This window comes from Myxocyprinus asiaticus, chromosome 3, assembly GCF_019703515.2.
Source record: "Myxocyprinus asiaticus isolate MX2 ecotype Aquarium Trade chromosome 3, UBuf_Myxa_2, whole genome shotgun sequence".
Taxonomy (NCBI): Eukaryota; Metazoa; Chordata; class Actinopteri; order Cypriniformes; family Catostomidae; genus Myxocyprinus; species Myxocyprinus asiaticus.
In genome coordinates this window covers 968,157-988,425 of record NC_059346.1, presented here as the reverse complement: position 1 = coordinate 988,425, position 20,269 = coordinate 968,157, and the positions used below count along the sequence as shown (strand labels likewise).

The 20,269-nt window shown below is 39.1% G+C and overlaps 1 protein-coding gene across 1 annotated transcript in view; it reads right to left on the bottom strand.

Moving 5' to 3' along the window:
• Window positions 1-20,269, bottom strand: part of dcc (DCC netrin 1 receptor) — a 307,139-nt gene that overhangs the window by 60,806 nt on the left and 226,064 nt on the right. The window contains exons 19-22 of the mRNA XM_051679498.1: window positions 13,050-13,222; window positions 11,195-11,333; window positions 8,147-8,254; window positions 2,903-3,097 (exon numbers count right to left, since the gene is read on the bottom strand). Coding sequence (XP_051535458.1) covers window positions 2,903-3,097; window positions 8,147-8,254; window positions 11,195-11,333; window positions 13,050-13,222 — 615 coding nt within the window. The remainder of the gene's footprint in view (window positions 1-2,902; window positions 3,098-8,146; window positions 8,255-11,194; window positions 11,334-13,049; window positions 13,223-20,269) is intronic.

Genomic DNA, 20,269 nt, shown 5'->3' with positions numbered 1-20,269 from the left:
ACTCACCCTTCAACACAAACGAACAGATCATAATTACTGTGAAACGTCACACAACAGGGTTGAAAACTGTGATGCTGCTCTCACTAATGAACCCATGAGAAGCCATTTGTTAAAAACATGAAATGATAAACAAAACAATATGATAGAAAACATTAAGTAGTTTGTTGCTGACTGATCATTTTACTCTGCACCCACCCATCCAGCAGTCATATCACCCTGTAGCTCTAGACCGGTTACCCACTGAAGCTAAGCAGGGTTGAGCCTGGTCAGTACCTGGATGGGAAAACTAAGGTTTCTGCTGGAAGAGGTATTAGGGAGGCCAGCAGGGGGTGTTCATCCTGTGGTCTGATTGGGTCCTAATGCCCCAGTATAGTGATGGGGATACTATACTGTAAAAAGGCACCGTCTTTCGGATGAGACATTAAACCGAGGTCCTGACTCTCTGTGGTCATTAAAAATCCTAGAGCACTTCTCGTAAAGAGTAGGGGTGTAACCCCAGTGTCCTGACTAAATTCCCCCTATTGGCCCTTATCAATCATGGCCTCCTGATAATCCCCATCCATTAACTGACTACATCACTCTACTCTCTCCTCTCCACCAGTAACTGGTGTGTGGTGGGTGTTCTGGTGCAGTATGGCTGCCGTCGCATCATCCAGGTGGATGCTGCACACTTGTGGAGGTTGAGGAGATTCCCCTGTTCACTGTGTGCTTTGAGTGTAGTGTCAGAAAAGTGCTATAGAAATGAAACATTCATTCATTCATAATAAACAAATTATAGAAAATACCTGAAAAACTGACCTGACGCGGGCCCTACGTGACCTGACAAACCGTTTGGGGCCGGGTTTGGGTCAGTTTTTCAGGAATCATTTCTGGTTAAAGTCGGGTTTGGGTTTGTAATAAAAAAACGACGTGCGAATAGATGAGTTAGGGGCTGTACAAACTGAATGTGTTTTTGCGCGCTTCTGCGCTGTTTTTCCAATTGTTTTCCTATGTAAATACGCATTCGATGAATGTCTTTGGCTGTTGCGCCACATCTCACAGCTTTTCAGAGTCTTGCACAGCACCACCAATATTTTTAAGACACTGTGTCAGGTTAAAAACTTCAATTTTTAAAATTGCATCTCTAGACACCATTGTTCTGTTTCCCTATAAGCTGAAGGTGTTTTTAAAGATTTCCTGTTTCAGTGGCATACCCAAAATTAAAGGCTTATAAATAAAAAAATAGATAAATAAAAAATCTGGGTCGATTTTTCAGCAGTTTTATAGGCTGAGAGTCTCAGAATGTATCATAATCTATATTATTAAAACATTTTAAAAGTTTTCTTTACAGTGATACCAAATGTATACATTCTGAGGCTCTCAGCCTAAGAAACTGCTGAAAAATCACCAAAAAAATTGAGCGAAAAATTTCTAATTTTTCTTATTTGACATTATATATCGCTGGGTTTAAATAAGGTGGCTCCGAAAACCTGCTTTTATTTTGTTCCCAATCATGTCAACTGTATCTGGGAAAATGTTTGTGTTGATACGACAAAGCAATCAAAAGTTATAACATTATAAAAATAGTGTCCAAAAACATCTCCAAACAAATAAAACATGCAAACACAACAATGACTAAAGGTTTGCATAGCATGCAGACATGATTTTAGTAATGAGATTTCACAGAATGAGTTTCATTCTGTGTCATCTGAGTCATCATTGAGTCTGTGTCATGTATTTGGCGCCATCTCCTGGTGGTCATATGTAACATTGTGCTTCATGTGGATTATCTAATGATCTATACATCTGATTATCTTGTGTGTGGACTCGTTTGAAAGATTTTATGTTCTGTTTATTTTTCATGAAGTTATAAGTGAAAACGCGTCACATAAGCAACACCATTATAATTGTCAAAGACATATACTTAGCTATTACTCGCTATATTTTTGTCTGTGAGTAAAACAAATAAGCTGGTTGTATTCTACTCTTTGAGAGCTTTCCAACAACATATGACACATGGACTATTTGATCAGTTTGATGTTTTTACTGATTGCAATAATATGTACAGTGACAATTTTTTTTAATATAAATTATTAAAATTTAACACTTCTGATTTGTCTGCTAATTTCAAAGCACTTGTTCAGTTTTGGTCATAATGTCTACATGCATTAGTAAAGTAGAGCTTCTAAGCTTTCAAACGATACCTATTATGTGTTGATCAAGACTGTAGTTATTAATATTTTGATGATTATTTATTTTTCTTGTGAGCCCGCCGGCTGGCCCATCCGAGCTGAAAGGGTTACAACTGTAGAATGTTTGCTGTTACTATAATGTTACAAATGTTGCCTGCAATTTTGTTCTATAGCTTTTAATAATGTTTGAAGTTCTTTTTTTTCTGAGACTCACCTATTTAATTAAATTAAATAGATGATTAATTTATTATTCAATTAATTATTATTATTATTATTATTATTATTATTCACTCTCTCTTTTAATTCCTTACATAAATACTTTGTTTGTTAAACTGTTCAACACTTTGGTTCAACTCCTGTAGTTTTTAAATGTGCTCTATAAATAAAGTTTGACTTGACAAATTAAAATTCAGCCTACTGCAACACATGTACTTGCTTGGAGAAGACATTACACAGAGAGCAAGCCATTTCGGTCTTAAAATATTATTAAAAAAGTGTATTGTTACGTGTTAATTTTTTATTGTATATGTAACACATTATTCTTTTTACTTGGCTGCCTATCTTGTCCAGGACAGCCCTGGAAAAGAGATTTTTAATCTCAGAGAGACTACTTTTCCTGTTTAAATACAACTTTAATAACAAGAATAATAATGTAAACAATAATATGGCCAATTTGAGCTCACTGAAACACTCATATCGGTTGATTTCTAAGTGTTATGTTGCCCTCTGACCTTTAGACGTCCTGTACTGCACGGGGTCTGACAGCGGCCCCACTCCTTTAGCGTTCTTGGCCTGGATACGGAAGAAGTACACAGTGTCCAGATTCAGATCCATGACCTGATGAGTGAGACGGTCTCCACTGATGGGCTCCATCACCCAGTCATCGATCGGCATGTTCTTATCCAGAGTGTAATACACGATATAACCTGACAGAGAGAGAGAGAGAGAGAGAGAGAGAGAGGGTTAAAGCAGTACTGCAGGTCAAGTGTTTCCAAAAATCATGAAGTGAAAATGGCAGTTTTGTGGCTTTTAGGTCATTAATATGCTAGTGTCCTTTTAAAACTTTAGCAGATTTTTTTTCTACATGAAAACGGACCAAAAATATTGATGACTCATCTTCACACCAGCATTTAGGGATGTATCCACATATTTGTCCAATCAAATGCTCTCTAGCACAAGAATGTCCCTCCCCTAATCATGGTTCATGCAAACTAAAATCCATTGGCTATTTAAAAAAAGGGAGGAGCAGATCAATAAGTCCCGCCTAAACTTCCGGTTTCAACAGAACAACACAGGAGTAAAACTGCACTTGTCAAATCATATCATGGGGTCGTTAAGTTCAAGTTACATATGCAGGTTCATTCCGGCATCACTGAATGAAAATCCAAGACTTTCAAGTACTTTTTCCAGCACCAGTTTTCCATTTTCAAGGACTTCATACACGTGAGAAAACTCTGAGCTTTCATATGATTCAGAGATACCATGTTGTCTTACGAGTGAGGCGAACGCATTTATTAGTCAGAAACTCGCAATTACAGTAATTCCAACACGGCGTAAACCGACCACAAATGTATATGTATAAAAGACGTAACCAAGACACAGGGTTGTGAGGGTTACTTTTGAAATGTATTCCACTACAGATTACAGATTACATGCTGTGAAATGTAATTTGTAATGTATTCCGTTAGATTACTCAAGGTCAGTAACGTATTTTAAATACTTTGGATTACTTCTTCAGCACTGGTAGATTTTTTCAGTTGTTTTGACTATAAAAACTCTGCCAGTACAGAAGACAAAATACACATTAAAAATACATTCTCTGAAAAACCGAAATATCTCATGCAGTGTTTCTAAAACAAGATAAATCAAACTGATCTTGTTTAAAGGATTTTTAGATATTTTTACAGGAAAACAATACAAAAATTATTATCAAGAATACGATTTTTGCCCTAATATCAAAGGTCTTGCTAGAAAAAAATTATAATAATATGATCTAACGTGAATTTTCTTGATAAAAACAATATTATCGTGCCAGGTAACAGTCGCATGCAAAATGGATTGAAATAGCGTTTTAGCTTCCCTTACAAAAATCGAGATTTTTGAGAATTTTCCACTCATTTTTTTCACATGCAAATGAGCTTTGTGGCAAACTTGTGACAAATTGTCCATTGTTGCCAAAGGTTTGCTGCAGGTTTACCACTACCAGTGAAAAGCTGCAAACATCTGTGGCGAATCACAAGCTCATTTTCATGTAAAAATAATGAGCGGCAAATTTGTGGCTAGATTTTCTGTAAGGGTTAGCATAAAGCTAAATGTTCATATAACAATTTACACAAGGTTTATTTCTATTTCTTCTGCTCCAAACTTACTTCAAACTTACTTCTCTGTCTGCTCGTATGAATGTAACACATCATAAGAAAGTGTTTCACCGCTGTTCAAATGCACTTTGCATCATTTATATGTATAAATGTTTTCCATCTGAAAGGACTAAAAATTAAATGAAACAAATGACAATAAAATGCAAAGTAATCTCTTCAGTAATCAAAATACTTTTTGAATGTAACTGTATTCTAATTACCAATGATTTAAATTGTAACTGTAGTGGAATACAGTTACTTATATTTTGTATTTTAAATACGTAATCCCGTTACATGTGTTTCATTACTCCACAACCCTGCCAAGACATAATCGAAAGTAACACACTATATATTTACAGTATGTGAAAGTGTATATTTTATAATTTTTTTCATCATCATTACTATAATCACACTTTAAAGGGAACCTATTATGCAAAATTCACTTTTACATGGTGTTTGAACATAAATGTGAGTCGGCAGTGTGTGTACACAACCACCCTACAATGTTAAAAGTCCACCCACTCCTCTTTCTAATATTTCTATTAATCAAAAACAGTGTCTCAAAATGACTGGTTTTCATATCCGCTCTAAAGTGACGTCACTTTAGAGCAGGCCACACCCACGACTGGTGACAGACTCCACCCTATTATCATAGATCATCCCTTGAGTGATCGACACACAGTCCGCCATTTTTTTCCACGCTGGAGCAGCTACATTGAGAAGAATAATGTCTCAGCTTCATAAGCGTCATACGTGTTCTGTTGTAGGCTATAAAAGTGAACATAAGAGTCTTCATGTACTCTCGGCATCAGAGCCACTGAAGATGCAATGGACAAGTTTTGTTTTTGAAGAAAATGTTCCCCAAAACATACCAAAATTTGTGTATGTCTGTGCAAATCATTTTCCACTGGACTGCTTTGTGAATGAGGGTCAATATAAAGCAGGATTTTCTAAATATTTGACTCACAAGCATGGATCAGTACCATCTGTTCGTGTTCCAGCTTTATATCCTGAAGATGTAAGTATCACACTTTATATTTTGTGAATGTTTGCAAATCGCATGATGCAAGACAACCCCCTAAAATGTCATGTCTCATTATAGCGCATAGCTAACGTCATTACAGTATATTTTTGTGTTGCTCATCCATCGTTGCTAAATGTCTGAAAAACACTCCGGTATTTACGGTGTCAGTCATATTGGTTCTGATTTGTTATTGCTATAGTATCCGAAGCACGAGCTGGAAAGGGGGCGGGGAGCAGCAGCTCATTTGCATTTAAAGAGACACACACAAAAACAGCGTGTTTTTGATTCCACTCAAAGAGAGGCATTTACAACATGGTATAATAAATGATCCGTGGGGTATTTTGAGCTGAAACTTCACAGACACATTCTGGGGACACCTGAGACTTATATTACATCTTGTAAAAAGGGGCATAATAGGTCTCCTTTAACTTTTAAAATGTAGAAATTCCACATTCTATCAATATACTGTATATAGTAATAATATGAGCTGTCAATGTATGAAATAATTTGTACAATTTATAACGCGTGCTAAAACGGTACTGTCTCTTACAGAATAGCGTCAGTTCAGCGAGTGTCTCACAGAAGTGTTCCGGTTGAGCACATATTAACGAGAGAGTCGCCACATGGTTTCTTTATAGCATCCTTGCTATGTGTGATTAGAAATAATGTTTCTTTTTACTTTTTGATCAACAACTGACTGTAAAGAACAGAATAGATATTAAAAGAGACATTATTCAATGACAAATGGATTGCACTGATCTCGTCGTTGATGGACACACACAGAACGAGCGTTCCTGTGACGCAATACGCAGCGAAAGGATCTCAAAGCTAAACTTTTTCACCACTACACAACTCAATCACCTTCAAGTGAAATCTGAACATTTAATAGCCAGTGGCTCATTTTTAGATGCTCAGCTTGAAATTTCGATGCATAAGCTTGTGATTAACTCGATTGTAGAGGGTTGTGTATCCACATTCTGCAACAACACAGCAGCACAGACCTTTGTTTTTTACCTAAACATCACGTTAAAAAAAAAAATAGAACGAGCTGTGATTGGGTTAAACTATTTATAGTGACCATAAAGAAACTCAAACCCTAAAAGGTAACTTTTTTTTAAATTAAAAACTAGAATTTATTTACTAATCGTCCTCCAAGCAAGCTTTTTTCATATTTAGCTCATTTTTGGAGACTAATTTCTCTTCAAACGGTACCTACATACTTTATACACACACGCATATGAACTTAAACAAACAAAACAGAAGTCTGTTTTCATGGTTTCACTCGATGCTGTTTGAAATGTGCTCGTCTTTGTAATTTTTGTTGATAGTCACGATATCCGGCCAAGGTTGGAAGGAGGCATCTGACCGACATGAAAAGTGACCTTTAAGCTCTGAAGGTGTTTTTAAAGATTTCCTGTTTCAGTGGCATACCCAAAATTAAAGGCTTATAACTTGACCAAAAAACAAAAAACAATTGAGCCAAAAATTAACTTTTTTCTTATTTGACATTATATAGTATCTCTGGGTGTAAATAAGGTGGCTCTGAAAAACTGCTTTTGTTCCCAATCATGTCAACTGTATCTGAGAAAAATGTTGTGTTTATACGACAAAAGCAATCAAAAGTTATAACATTACAAAATAATTTAACATAGTGTCCAAAAACATCTCCAAACAAATAAAACATAATAATTGTACATAAGAACTAATTACACATGCAAACACAACAATGACTAAAGGTTTGCATAGCATGCAGACATGATGTTAGTAATGAGATTTCACAGAATGAGTTTCATTCTGTGTCATCTGAGTCATCATTGAGTCTGTGTCATGTATTTGGCGCCATCTCCTGGTGGTCATATGTAACATTGTGCTTCATGTGGATTATCTAATGATCTTTACATCTGATTACCTTGTGTGTGGACTCATTTGAAAGATAATCACCTCCTCTAAGTAATGGTATGTGATATTTTATGTTCCGTTTATTTTTCTTGAAGTTATAAGTGAAAATGCGGCATATAAGCAACACCAAGATAATTGTCAAAGACATATATTTAGCTATTACTCACTATATTTTTGTCTGTGAGTAAAACAAATAGGCTGGTTGTATTTTACTCTTTGAGGGCTTTCCAACAACATATGACACATGGATATTTGATGAGATCGATGTTTTTACTGATTGCAATAATATGTACAGTGCTTTTTCTTTTTAAATGATAAAAATTGAACACTTCTGATTTGTCTGCAAATTTCAAAGCACTTGTTCAGTTTTGCTCATAATGTCTACATGCATTGGAAAGTAGAGCTTCTAAACTTTCAAACAATACCTATTTTGTGTTGATCAAGACTGTAATTACTAATATATTGACAATTATATTTTTCCACGCGGGCCCACGGGCGGACCGAGCCTGCCGGTGGGCCAATCCGAGCTTAAAGGGATCAAATAAAAACAATAAAAGTCTTTTATATTTCCTCATTTAGATAACCAAGTTAATGTGTTTGTTGCGAGGAGTGTGTTATGAGTGTAAATATTAATGTGAGCGTTATCCCTGCAGGTGTGCACACACACACACACACACACACACACAAACACTCACCTGTGATTCGTCCGTTGGCCTCCAGCGGCGGCTGCCAGCTAATGAGAATGGCTCGTGGGCGTCCCTCTCGGCCAATCACAGTCAGGTCCTTTGGGGCGGAGCTCGGTGCTAATCAACAGAAAAAGCCCAAAAAGGGCAGGTTTACAGAATGGAAAGTATTCTAGTAAGATTACTATATAATGAACATTGTATACACTGTATAATACCTATTAGTTTAAAAAAATAAATATGTAAACAAAAAGACAAACATTATGATAAAACAGAATGATAAACATTTCAACCATTATGCTACTTTGTTGTCACATGACCTCATCCTGTTGCATGGTATGCAATTCCAAATACAGCATAGCTTGTGGCCTTTATTCTTCTACTATGCATTAATTTAAAACTTTAATTAATTAGAGCTTAACATTAAGCCACAATTAAGCAGAACTCTCAGACGAGGCTGTTTCGCTGTAAATAAAGCGCTACTGACAGCAACAATTCCATTTAAAGCAATTCGTGACCCTGATGTGACGGCTCACGTTTGGTTCTCTCTCTGTTGTTTTGACATTATAATTACCTTTAAAGCAAATTCTTAATCAAATATCACATTAAGAACAAAAGACAATAAACACAGGTAGTAATTAAGCATCTAGATCTTTCGCTCTTTGTGTCCTTCAGTGTAAAAACATCTATTACTGGGTGAACAAAAGACTAAAGGTGTAATGATAAATGACTACAATATTTCTGTATTAAAGAGCACATATTAACTGTTAATAAACATATATGGGTCTGGGAGCTTTGATCAAAATCTAATATCATGAAATTAATAATTTAATTTAACAGTAATGTCATATGTCACAATATAGTTACAGTATCTGGAAATTCAACTTAAGGTTATATATTAAATAAGCATGTTGTAATGCCTTTGATTTGATAATAATAGTGGAATTAGTGAAATAAATGCTTAGTACCTTATTTAATTTGATTATTTTCTCTTTTGCATTCTTGGAATGCATACCAAAAGTCTATTCATAACAAATTAATGCTTCAAGTTAAAAACGAAAGACTCAAAACAGTAAAACCAATATTATAATTTCAACTTTGACATGGTATTTACAGTCCAGTCCTACACATAATGACAATTTTTGCCTATGATTTTGGAGCAAAACTACAGGTCTAAAAAATAACCTTAGAAAGGTGACAGCGTCTTTATTTTAATTTTACACATTTCTTTCATCACATTCCCAGTGGGTCAGAAGTTTACATACACTTTGTTAGTATTTGGTAGCATTGCTTTAAATTGTTTAACTTGGGTCAAACATTTTGGGTATCCTTCCACAAGCTTCTCACAATAAGTTGCTGTAATGTTGTCCCATTCCTCCAGACAGAACCGGTGTAACTGAGTCAGGTTTGTAGGCCTCCTTGCTCGCACACACTTTTTCAGTTCTGCCCACAAATTTTCTATCGGATTGAGGTCAGGGCTTTGTGATGGCCACTCCAATATCTTGACTTTGTTGTCCTTAAGCCATTTTGCCACAACTTTGGAGGTATGCTTGGGGTCATTGTCCATTTGGACAATGAGTAGTGGTGGCGTAGTGGACTAAAGCACATAACTGGTAATCAGAAGGCTGCCGGTTCGATTCCCACAGCCACCACCATTGTGTCCTTGAGCAAGGCACTTAACTCCAGGTTGCTCTGGGGGGGATTGTCCCTGTAATAAGTGCACTGTAAGTCGCTTTGCATAAATGTAAATTTGGAAGACCCATTTGTGACCGATCTTTAACTTCCTGACTGATGTCGTGAGATGTTGCTTCAATATATCCACATAATTTTCCTTCCTCATGATGCCATCCATTTTGTGAAGTGCACCAGTCCCTCCTGCAGCAAAGCACCCCCACAACATGATGCTGCCACCCCCATGCTTCACGGTTGGGATGGTGTTCTTCAGCTTACAAGCCTCACCCTTTTTCCTCCAAACATAACGATGGTCATTATGGCCAAACAGTTCAATTCTTGTTTCAGTAGACCAGAGGTCATTTCTCCAAAAAGTAAGATCTTTGTCCCCATGTGCACTTGCAAACTGTAGTCTGGCTGTTTTATGACGGTTTTGGAGCAGTGGCTTCTTCCTTGCTGAGCAGCCTTTCAGGTTATGTCGATATAGGACTCGTTTTACTGTGGATATAGATACTTGTCTATCTGTTTCCTCCAGCATCTTCACAAGGTCCTTTGCTGTTGTTCTGGGATTGATTTGCACTTTTCATGCTAAACAACGTTCATCTCTAGGAGACAGAATGCGTCTCCTTCCTGAGTGGTATGATGGCTGTGTGGACCCATGGTGTTTATACTTGTGTACTATTGTTTGTACAGATGAATGTGGTACCTTCAGGCATTTGGAAATTGCTCCTAAGGATGAACCAGACTTGTGGAGGTCCACAATTTTTTTTTCTGAGCTCTTGGCTGAGTTCTTTTGATTTTCCCATGATGTCAAGCAAAGAAGCACTGAGTTTGAACCTTAAAATACATCCACAGGTACACCTCCAATTCAGTACACCTCCTATCAGAAGCTAATTGGCTAATTGCCTAAAGTCTTGATATCATTTTCTGGAATTTTCCAAGCTGCTTAAAGGCACAATTAACTTAGTGTATGTAAACTTCTGACCCACTGGAATTGTGATATCATCAATTAAAAGTGAAACAATCTGTCAGTAAACAATTGTTGGAAAAATTACTCATGTCATGCACAAAGTAGAAGTACTAAACTAAATCTGTGGAGTGGTTAAAAAATGAGTTTTAATGAGTTTCAAGTGTATGTAAACTTCTGACTTCAACTGTAGATCTATGACTAAAATCAGTTGACTTCAGCACCTCTTGTTGCATTATATGCCAATGGTGAGAGTCCAAAAATGTGTGTGTTTTTCCAAAATTGGAGTGCGTATAACTCACAAACCAACTTTCATATGGTATAAACATTCTAGTCTTACACATATACACACTGCTTTTGCATGACAAGTAGAATACAGTGTGTATTTACATGTGATTACATGCATGTGTGTGTGTGTGTACCTGCTTCATATGTGGTGGCGTGTGCTGTCATACTCCATGTGCTGGACTTGCGGCCTTTTGTTACCATGACAGAGAATTCATACATGGTGTTTGGCTTCAGACCGCTGACTGTGTGACTTAGAGCTGTCGTGTCAGCCGACTAGAAACAAAAACAACACACACACAATCACACACTTTATTACTTTAATGAGTTCATGAGGAACTACTGCAAATGGGTCATTCCATGTCAACTCAACCAGACGTCCCTTGCTAAACAATTAGTTTTTTACTTTTCCTTTTACTGGTAAAAGATAAACATAAATCATGATGAAAGCCAAAATATGAAATGCCACTGATCAATATTTACTGAGTAATCCATTATTTTGTCGAGGGGGTTCAAATAACAATTTTCGCCTATGATTTTGGAGCAAAACTACAGGTCAAAAAACTAACCTTAGAAAGGTGACGGCATCTTTATTTTATTTTTCCACAGAGATAGGTAGATTTATGACTAAAATCAGTTGACTTCAGCACCCATTGTTGTATTATATGCCAATGGTGAGAGTCCAAAAATGGGAAAAAACACTTTTTGTGTCATTTTTCCAAAATTGGAATGCATATAACTCACGAGTAATTAAAGACATCTCAATATCCTTTTAGATTGTGGTTCAGGACAAATGTTCCTTCTTGTATCCTCATGTCTTTGGCCAGTATGGTTAAATCCCAGAGATATGGGGCACTCATTGAGGCTTCATCTGAAAATCTTGAATTTTTAAAAAACACAAACATAGGCAAAAACTGTCACTGTGACCCCCCCCCCAAATTTGTTTGATTAGACAAGGAATAGCCCAAATAAAACTGCACGTTACATCACAGGAACTCTGAATGATGTCACACTTCACACTGTTTTAGTAAAACAAAATATATATCCAATGGGGCCTGGGTAGCTCAGCGAGTATTGACGCTGACTACCACCCCTGGAGTTCGCTAGTTCGCGAGTTTGAATCCAGGGCGTGCTGAGTGACTCCAGCCAGGTCTCCTAAGCAACCAAATTGGCCCGGTTGCTAGGGAGGGTAGGGTCACATGGGGTAACCTCCTCGTGGTCACTATAATGTGGTTCTCGCTCTCAGTAGGGCGTGTGGTGAGTTCTGCGTGGATGCACCCATTGGTGGATGCCGTGAAGCCTCCACACGTGCTATGTCTCCGCGGTAATGCGATCAACAAGTCACGTGATAAGATGCGCGGATTGACGGTCTCAGACGCGGAGGCAACTGAGATTCGTCCTCCACCACCCGAATTGAGGCAATTCACTACGCCATCACGAGGACTTAGAGCGCATTGGGAATTGGGCATTCCAAATTGGGGAGAAAAAGGGGAGGAAATCAAAAAAATCTTCAGTATGACACAAATAGGAACAATAAGTACATTTACATCCTATATCTCCTATAAACCACACTGTAATCATAAAACTGTGGTGACACAGTGATGGTATCCGATGGTAATAGTATGTTGCAATGATTACTATATACTTTATTTACAATGGTTTTCACATGGTAATCCAACGTACTTAAAAAAAGAAAAGGAAAAATACCATGGTACATGTCCAAAAAACATGATATTACAATGGCATTTGTCTACAAACCCATTACCATTTATGTTTCCAAGAAACCATTGTATTACCATGGTACTGTACATGTCAAAAGACTAACAATATGGCTGTAGTTTACTGCTCCAAAAATATGAAACCACATGGTACATGTCCACAAAACCATGATATTATAAAAACATGGTAATTTGAGGTGTTTTTTAGTACATGTAAGTGAACAGTCATCAATGGTACAGTCAGAGGTACAATCAGAGATCGTCCCGTGATCACCTTATATTTTCCGCTAGTGGAGTGGCTGGTCTTCCACTTGACAGAGTAATACCGCACTTCAGAGGACTTCTGGTTCTTTGGAATTGAGTTATCAGCCCAGTTGACCCGCACAGATTCTGAAGTAAGAGCCACGGCCTGCACACCTACAGGAGGAATCATGGGCGTGGAAGCGTCTGGGATGGAGGTGGGGAATTTATCAAACAGATGGAACAAATCATCAACTGATGGATCAGAGGGGTCTGGCGCCACACACACACACACACACACACACACACACACACACGCACACATGCATGCAAACATTTACATTCACACATGTATGTGTGACGCGGGAATTTATGTTTATGCATTTTGTGTGCATGCGAGCGAAATCATAAGCGATAATGCAGCAAAGATGAGAGTGGAAAAGGAAGGAAGTAAAATGGAGTGACAGAGGAAAAAAGAGACATAAAAGCAGAACATTGAGTGCACTAGATAAAGCACAATGTGAGAGTGCACTAGATAGTGACACAAACAGATACAAACAGCACTAGTAGAGTGAACCTCTCCAAACCTGCCAAAAACATGTGTAGGTCATATTTCACCACAACATCAAAAGAAAGAAATTATATTCTGCTTAAGGAAAATGAAGCCTACTTTAGGACCATTATGCAATAATGTCACAGTGCAGAAAATTGGTCCTAAAAAATAGGTTTCATTTTTATGCACTTTATGCAAAATATAATTTTTTATTTTTACTTTTGATTTTGGGTTGATGTATGACCTGGACAAGTTTATAGTAAAGACTACCAAATAAATCTACAGTTTGACCTAAGAGAGACAGAGAGAGAGATAGTAAGAAAAGACTAACAGATAATCTAGTCAGCTTCGTCATCATTAGACAAACACATATATACTGTAAGCCTTTTATTCTGTAAGTATGAGACAGAAACAGACATTGATCAAACATCATCAGGTGAGAATACATCATACATTATACTGTCTTGGAAATAAATGAGCTGCACTGAGAGAGAGACGTGTTTGAATGTGTTTTGTAAACAGATAAATGATCTGTACATCGAGCCTCATAAATTTTGATGTTTTCACTTTGAGATTTGTTGGTCTTTCTTGATATTAGGCCTTAATATATTGTTGAAAGATAGTGAGCATGGTAATGTGAAGTGAATCACTTTATAAAGTTTACAGTAATGTAGTTAAATTTATATTCAGGTTGTGGATGCTTTTTTTTTTTCTCCCCAATTTGGAATGCCCGATTCCCAATGTGCTCCTGGTGGCGTAGTGACTCGCCTCAATCTGGGTGGCGGAGGACGAATCTCAGTTGCCTCCACGTCTGAGACCGTCAATCCGTGTATCTTATCACGTGGTTTGTTGAGCGCATTACCGTGGTGACGTAGCGCATGTGAAGGCTTCACGCTATTCTCCGCGGCATCCATTCACAACTCACCACGCACCCCACCGAGAGCGAGAACCACATTATAGTGACCACAAGGAGGTTACTCCATGTGACTATACCCTCCCTAGCAACCAGGCCAATTTGGTTGCTTAGGAGACCTGGCTGGAGTCACTCAGCACACCCTGGGATTCGAACTCACGACTCCAGGTGTGATAGTCAGTGCCTTTACTCACTGAGCTACACAGGCCCCCGGCTGTGGATGCTTTTAAGCCATTGCTGGCCATTTTTACCACTATAAGTTCTCTCCTTAAAAAAATTAAACTTGATACGACCATTCTCTCCAATTTTAGACCTATTTCTAAATGACCTTTCATCTCAAATATCTTAGAGAAAGCAGTACTTGTCCAGTTACAGTCTATTTTAGATAACAATAACATTTTTGAAGTATTCCAGTCTGGTTTTAGAACTCAACACAGCACTGAATCTGCCCTTTTAAAAGTTTTTATTGAACTGTTGATTCTGGAAATTCTGCGATTTTGGTGCTATTAGATCTTAGCGCAGCCTTTGATACCGTGGATCATGGCATCCTTATCTCACACCTTGAGCAGTGTGCAGGCATCCGTGGTAACGCTCTTAGCTGGTTTAAATCTTATCTTTCAAACAGAAGCTTTTCCGTTTCTTTAGGTGAATTTTCATCTGTCTCAGCCCCTCTCACCTGTGGCGTTCCTCAAGGCTCTATTCTGGCTCCTGTATTGTTTTTGCTTGATGTGCTTCCTTTAGGAAGTGTGCTTAAGAAACATGGGGTATCTTTTCATTGTTATGCAGATGATACACAAATTTACTTATCTTTGAAAATAAATGACGGTAATACACTAGAACCTTTGCTGGCCTGTCTAGAGGATCTGAAATCGTGGCTGTCTTTAAATTTTTTAAGCCTTAATGACACAAACTGATATAATTATGTTTGGTCCCTCTGATTTTGCTAACCCGACCTATGTTAATTTGGGCCAGTTCGCTCCTTTCCTCAAACCATTTCTGAAAAATCTAGGCTTTGTATGTGACAGCACCCTGAAGTTCGACAAACAGATCAATTCTGTTGTAAAAACTAGCTTTATTCAATTAAAACTTTTAACTAAAGTCAAGCCTTTGTCATTAAAGGATCTTGAAAAGGTCATTCATGCATTTATTGTTGCCCGTCTGGATTACTGTAACTCCCTTTATATAGGTATTAGCCATGCTTCCCTATCAAGATTACAAATTGTCCAAAAAGCAGCAGTAAGAATGTGGATGGGTGCTTGCAAGCGGGGCCATATTACTCCGATTTTACATTCTCTTCACTGGCTCCCTGTTCAATACAGAATTGATTATAAATTACTGCTTTTTGTTTCTAAATCTCTCAATGGATTAGCGCCCTCATACCTTGCTGATATGCTACATACACATAACCCCCAAAGATCTCTTAGATCATCAGATCAGAAGCTTTTGACAGTTCCTAGATCTAGACTATAGACGAGGGGTGACCGCGCCTTTGTGGTAGCGGCCCCTAAACTTTGGAACAACTTACCAAATTATATAAGAACTGCTTTAACAATATCTGATTTTAAAAATAAGCTGAAAACATAGTTGTTTACCCTGGCTTTTAACCAACCTTAGAGGCTGTATGTTGTATTTTTTGTGTGTTTCTGTATGGGTGCAGCACATTGATCAACATCTGTTGTTTTAAACTGTGCTCTATAAATAAAATTGAATTGAATTGATACACACAGTTCAACACTTCAAATCTAAATCAATCACAAACTCGCTGATCATAGAAGCAGAGTTTGAGTATGACAACAAGCTGTTAAATGGTCAAATCAAACACTGAGATGTGTGTGTGCCTACCAATCAAACAGAGAGGGAGGAGAAAATGAGGTAAATAAGGGCTGTTTTGAGGTAAATCAGGGCTGTTGTACGGTAAATTAGGGTGAGGTAAATCAGTGTGCTGTGCGGTACATTAGGGAGTTTTGGGGTAATTCAATGCTCTAGTGGGGTAAATCAGTGTGTTGTAGGGTATCTCAGAGCTGTTGTGGGGTATATCAGGGTGTTTTGGGATAAATCAGGGTTGTTGTGAGGTAAATCAAGGCTTTTGTGGGGTAAATCAGGGTGTTGTGTAGTAAATCAGGGCTATTGTGGTGTAAATCAGGGTTGTTGTGAGGTAAATCAGGGTGCTGTGTGGTAAATCAGGGTTGTTGTGAGGTAAATCAGGGCTTTTGTGGGGTAAATCAGCATGTTGTGAGGTAAATAAGGGCTGCTGTGGCTTAAATTAGGGTGTTTGGTAAATCAGGGTGTTGTGTGGTAAATCAGGGCTTTTGTGGCGTAAATCAGGGTGTTTGGTAAATCAAGATGCTGTGTGGAAAATCAGGGCTGTTGTTGTGTAAATCAGGGTGCTGTGTGGTAAATCAGGGTTGTTGTGAGTGTAAATAAGGGTGCTGTGTGTAAAATCAGGGTTGTTGTGAGGTAAATCAGGGTGTTGTGTGGTAAATCAGGGCTGCTGGGTGTAAATCAGGGCTGTGCTGTGTGTTAAATCAGGGTTGTTGTGAGGTAAATCAGGGCTGCTGGGTGTAAATCAGGGTGTTTGGTAAATCAGGGTGCTGTGTGGTAAATCAGGGTTGTTGTGAGGTAAATCAGGGCTTTTGTGGGGTAAATCAGGGTGTTGTGGAGTAAATCAGGGCTGTTGTGAGGTAAATCAGGGCTTTTGTGGGGTAAATCAGGGTGTTGTGGGGTAAATCAGGGCTGTTGTGAGGTAAATCAGGGTTGTTGTGAGGTAAATCAGGGCTTTTGTGGGGTAAATCAGGGTGTTGTGTGGTAAATCAGGGCTGTTGTGGTGTAAATCAGGGCTGTTGTGGTGTAAATCAGGGTGGTGTGTGGTAAATCAGGGTGTTTGGTAAATCAGGGTGTTGTGTGGTAAATCAGGGCTTTTGTGGGGTAAATTAGCATGTTGTGGGGTAAATCAGGGCTGCTGTGGCTTAAATCAGGGTGTTTGGTAAATCAGTGTGTTGTGTGGTAAATCAGGGTGCTGTGTGGTAAATCAGGGTTGTTGTGAGGTAAATCAGGGCTTTTGTGGGGTAAATCAGGGTGTTGTGGAGTAAATCAGGGCTGTTGTGAGGTAAATCAGGGCTTTTGTGGGGTAAATCAGGGTGTTGTGGGGTAAATCAGGGCTGTTGTGAGGTAAATCAGGGTTGTTGTGAGGTAAATCAGGGCTTTTGTGGGGTAAATCAGGGTGTTGTGTGGTAAATCAGGGCTGTTGTGGTGTAAATCAGGGCTGTTGTGGTGTAAATCAGGGTGGTGTGTGGTAAATCAGGGTGTTTGGTAAATCAGGGTGTTGTGTGGTAAATCAGGGCTTTTGTGGGGTAAATTAGCATGTTGTGGGGTAAATCAGGGCTGCTGTGGCTTAAATCAGGGTGTTTGGTAAATCAGTGTGTTGTGTGGTAAATCAGGGCTGTTGTGTGGTAAATCAGGGTGTTGTGGCGTAAATCAGGGTGTTTGGTAAATCAAGGTGCTGTGTGGTAAATCAGGGCTGTTGTGGTGTAAATCAGGGCTGTTGTGGTGTAAATCAGGGTGTTGTGTGGTAAATCAGGGTGTTTGGTAAATCAGGGTGCTGTGTGGTAAATCAGGGTTGTTGTGAGGTAAATCAGGGCTTTTGTGGGGTAAATCAGGGTGTTGTGGAGTAAATCAGGGCTGTTGTGAGGTAAATCAGGGCTTTTGTGGGGTAAATCAGGGTGTTGTGGGGTAAATCAGGGCTGTTGTGAGGTAAATCAGGGTTGTTGTGAGGTAAATCAGGGCTTTTGTGGGGTAAATCAGGGTGTTGTGTGGTAAATCAGGGCTGTTGTGGTGTAAATCAGGGCTGTTGTGGTGTAAATCAGGGTGGTGTGTGGTAAATCAGGGTGTTTGGTAAATTAGGGTGTTGTGTGGTAAATCAGGGTTTTGTGGTGTAAATCAGGGTGTTTGGTAAATCAGGGTGCTGTGTGGTAAATCAGGGCTTTTGTGGGGTAAATTAGCATGTTGTGGGGTAAATCAGGGCTGCTGTGGCTTAAATCAGGGTGTTTGGTAAATCAGTGTGTTGTGTGGTAAATCAGGGCTGTTGTGTGGTAAATCAGGGCTGTTGTGTGGTAAATCAGGGTGCTGTGTGGTAAATCAGGGTTGTTATGAGGTAAATCAGGGCTTTTGTGGGGTAAATCAGGGTGTTGTGGAGTAAATCAGGGCTGTTGTGAGGTAAATCAGGGCTGTTGTGAGGTAAATCAGGGTGTTGTGTGGTAAGTCAGGGCTGTTGTGGTGTAAATCATGGTGTTTGGTAAAACGGTGCTGTGTGGTATATCAGGGTTGTTGTGAGGTATATCAGGGTGCTGTGTGGTAAATCAGGGCTGTTGTGGTGTAAATCAGGGTGTTGTGTGGTAAATCAGGGCTGTTGTGAGGTAAATCAGGGCTGTTGTGGTGTAAATCAGGGTGTTGTGTGGTAAATCAGGGCTGTTGTGAGGTAAATCAGGGCTGTTGTGGTGTAAATCAGGATGCTGTGTGGTAAATCAGCGTTGTTGTGAGGTAAATCAGGGCTGTTGTGGTGTAAATCAGGGTGCTGTGTGGTAAATCAGCATTGTTGTGAGGTAAATCAGGGCTATTGTGGCTTAAATCAGGGTGTTGTGTGGTAAATCAGGGCTGTTGTGGGGTAAATCAGGGCTGTTGTGTGGTAAATCAGGGTTGTTGTGGTGTAATTCAGGGTGCTGTGTGGTAAATCAGGGTTGTTGTGGTGTAAATCAGGGTGTTGTGTGGTAAATCAGGGTGTTGTGTGGTAAATCAGGGCTGTTGTGGTGTAAATCAGGGTGCTGTGTGGTAAATCAGGGTTGTTGTGGTGTAAATCAGGGTGTTTGTGTGGTAAATCAGGGTTGTTGTGTAAATCAGGGTGCTGTGTGGTAAATCAGGGTGCTGTGTGGTAAATCAGGGTGTTGTGTGGTAAATCAGGGCTGTTGTGGTGTAAATCAGGGTGTTGTGTGGTAAATCAGGGCTGTTGTGGTGTAAATCAGGGTGTTGTGTGGTAAATCAGGGCTGTTGTGGTGTAAATCAGGGTGTTGTGTGGTAAATCAGGGCTGTTGTGGTGTAAATCAGGGCTGTTGTGGTGTAAATCAGGTTGTTTGCTAAATCATGGTGCTGTGTGGTACATCAGGGTTGTTGTGAGGTAAATCAGGGCTTTTGTGGGGTAAATCAGGGTGTTGTGGGGTAAATCAGGGCTGTTGTGGTGTAAATAAGGGTGCTGTGTGGTAAATCAGGGTGTTATGTGGTAAATCAGGGCTGTTGTGGTGTAAATCAGGGTGTTTGGTAAAACAGGGTGCTGTGTGGTAAATCGGGGTTGTTGTGAAGTATATCAGGGTGCTGTGTGGTAAATCAGGGCTGTTGTGGTGTAAATCAGGTTGTTTGCTAAATCATGGTGCTGTGTGGTACATCAGGGTTGTTGTGAGGTAAATCAGGGCTTTTGTGGGGTAAATCAGGGTGTTGTGGGGTAAATCAGGGCTGTTGTGGTGTAAATAAGGGTGTTGTGTGGTAAATCAGGGTGTTGTGTGGTAAATCAGGGTGCTGTGTGGTAAATCAGGGCTGTTGTGGTGTAAATCAGGGTGTTTGGTAAATCAGGGTGCTGTGTGGTACATCAGGGTTGTTGTGAGGTAAATCAGGGCTTTTGTGGGGTAAATCAGGGTGTTGTGGGGTAAATCAGGGCTGCTGTGGCTTAAATCGGGGTGTTGTGTGGTAAATCACGGTGTTGTGGTGTAAATCAGGGTGCTGTGTGGTAAATCAAGGTTGTTGT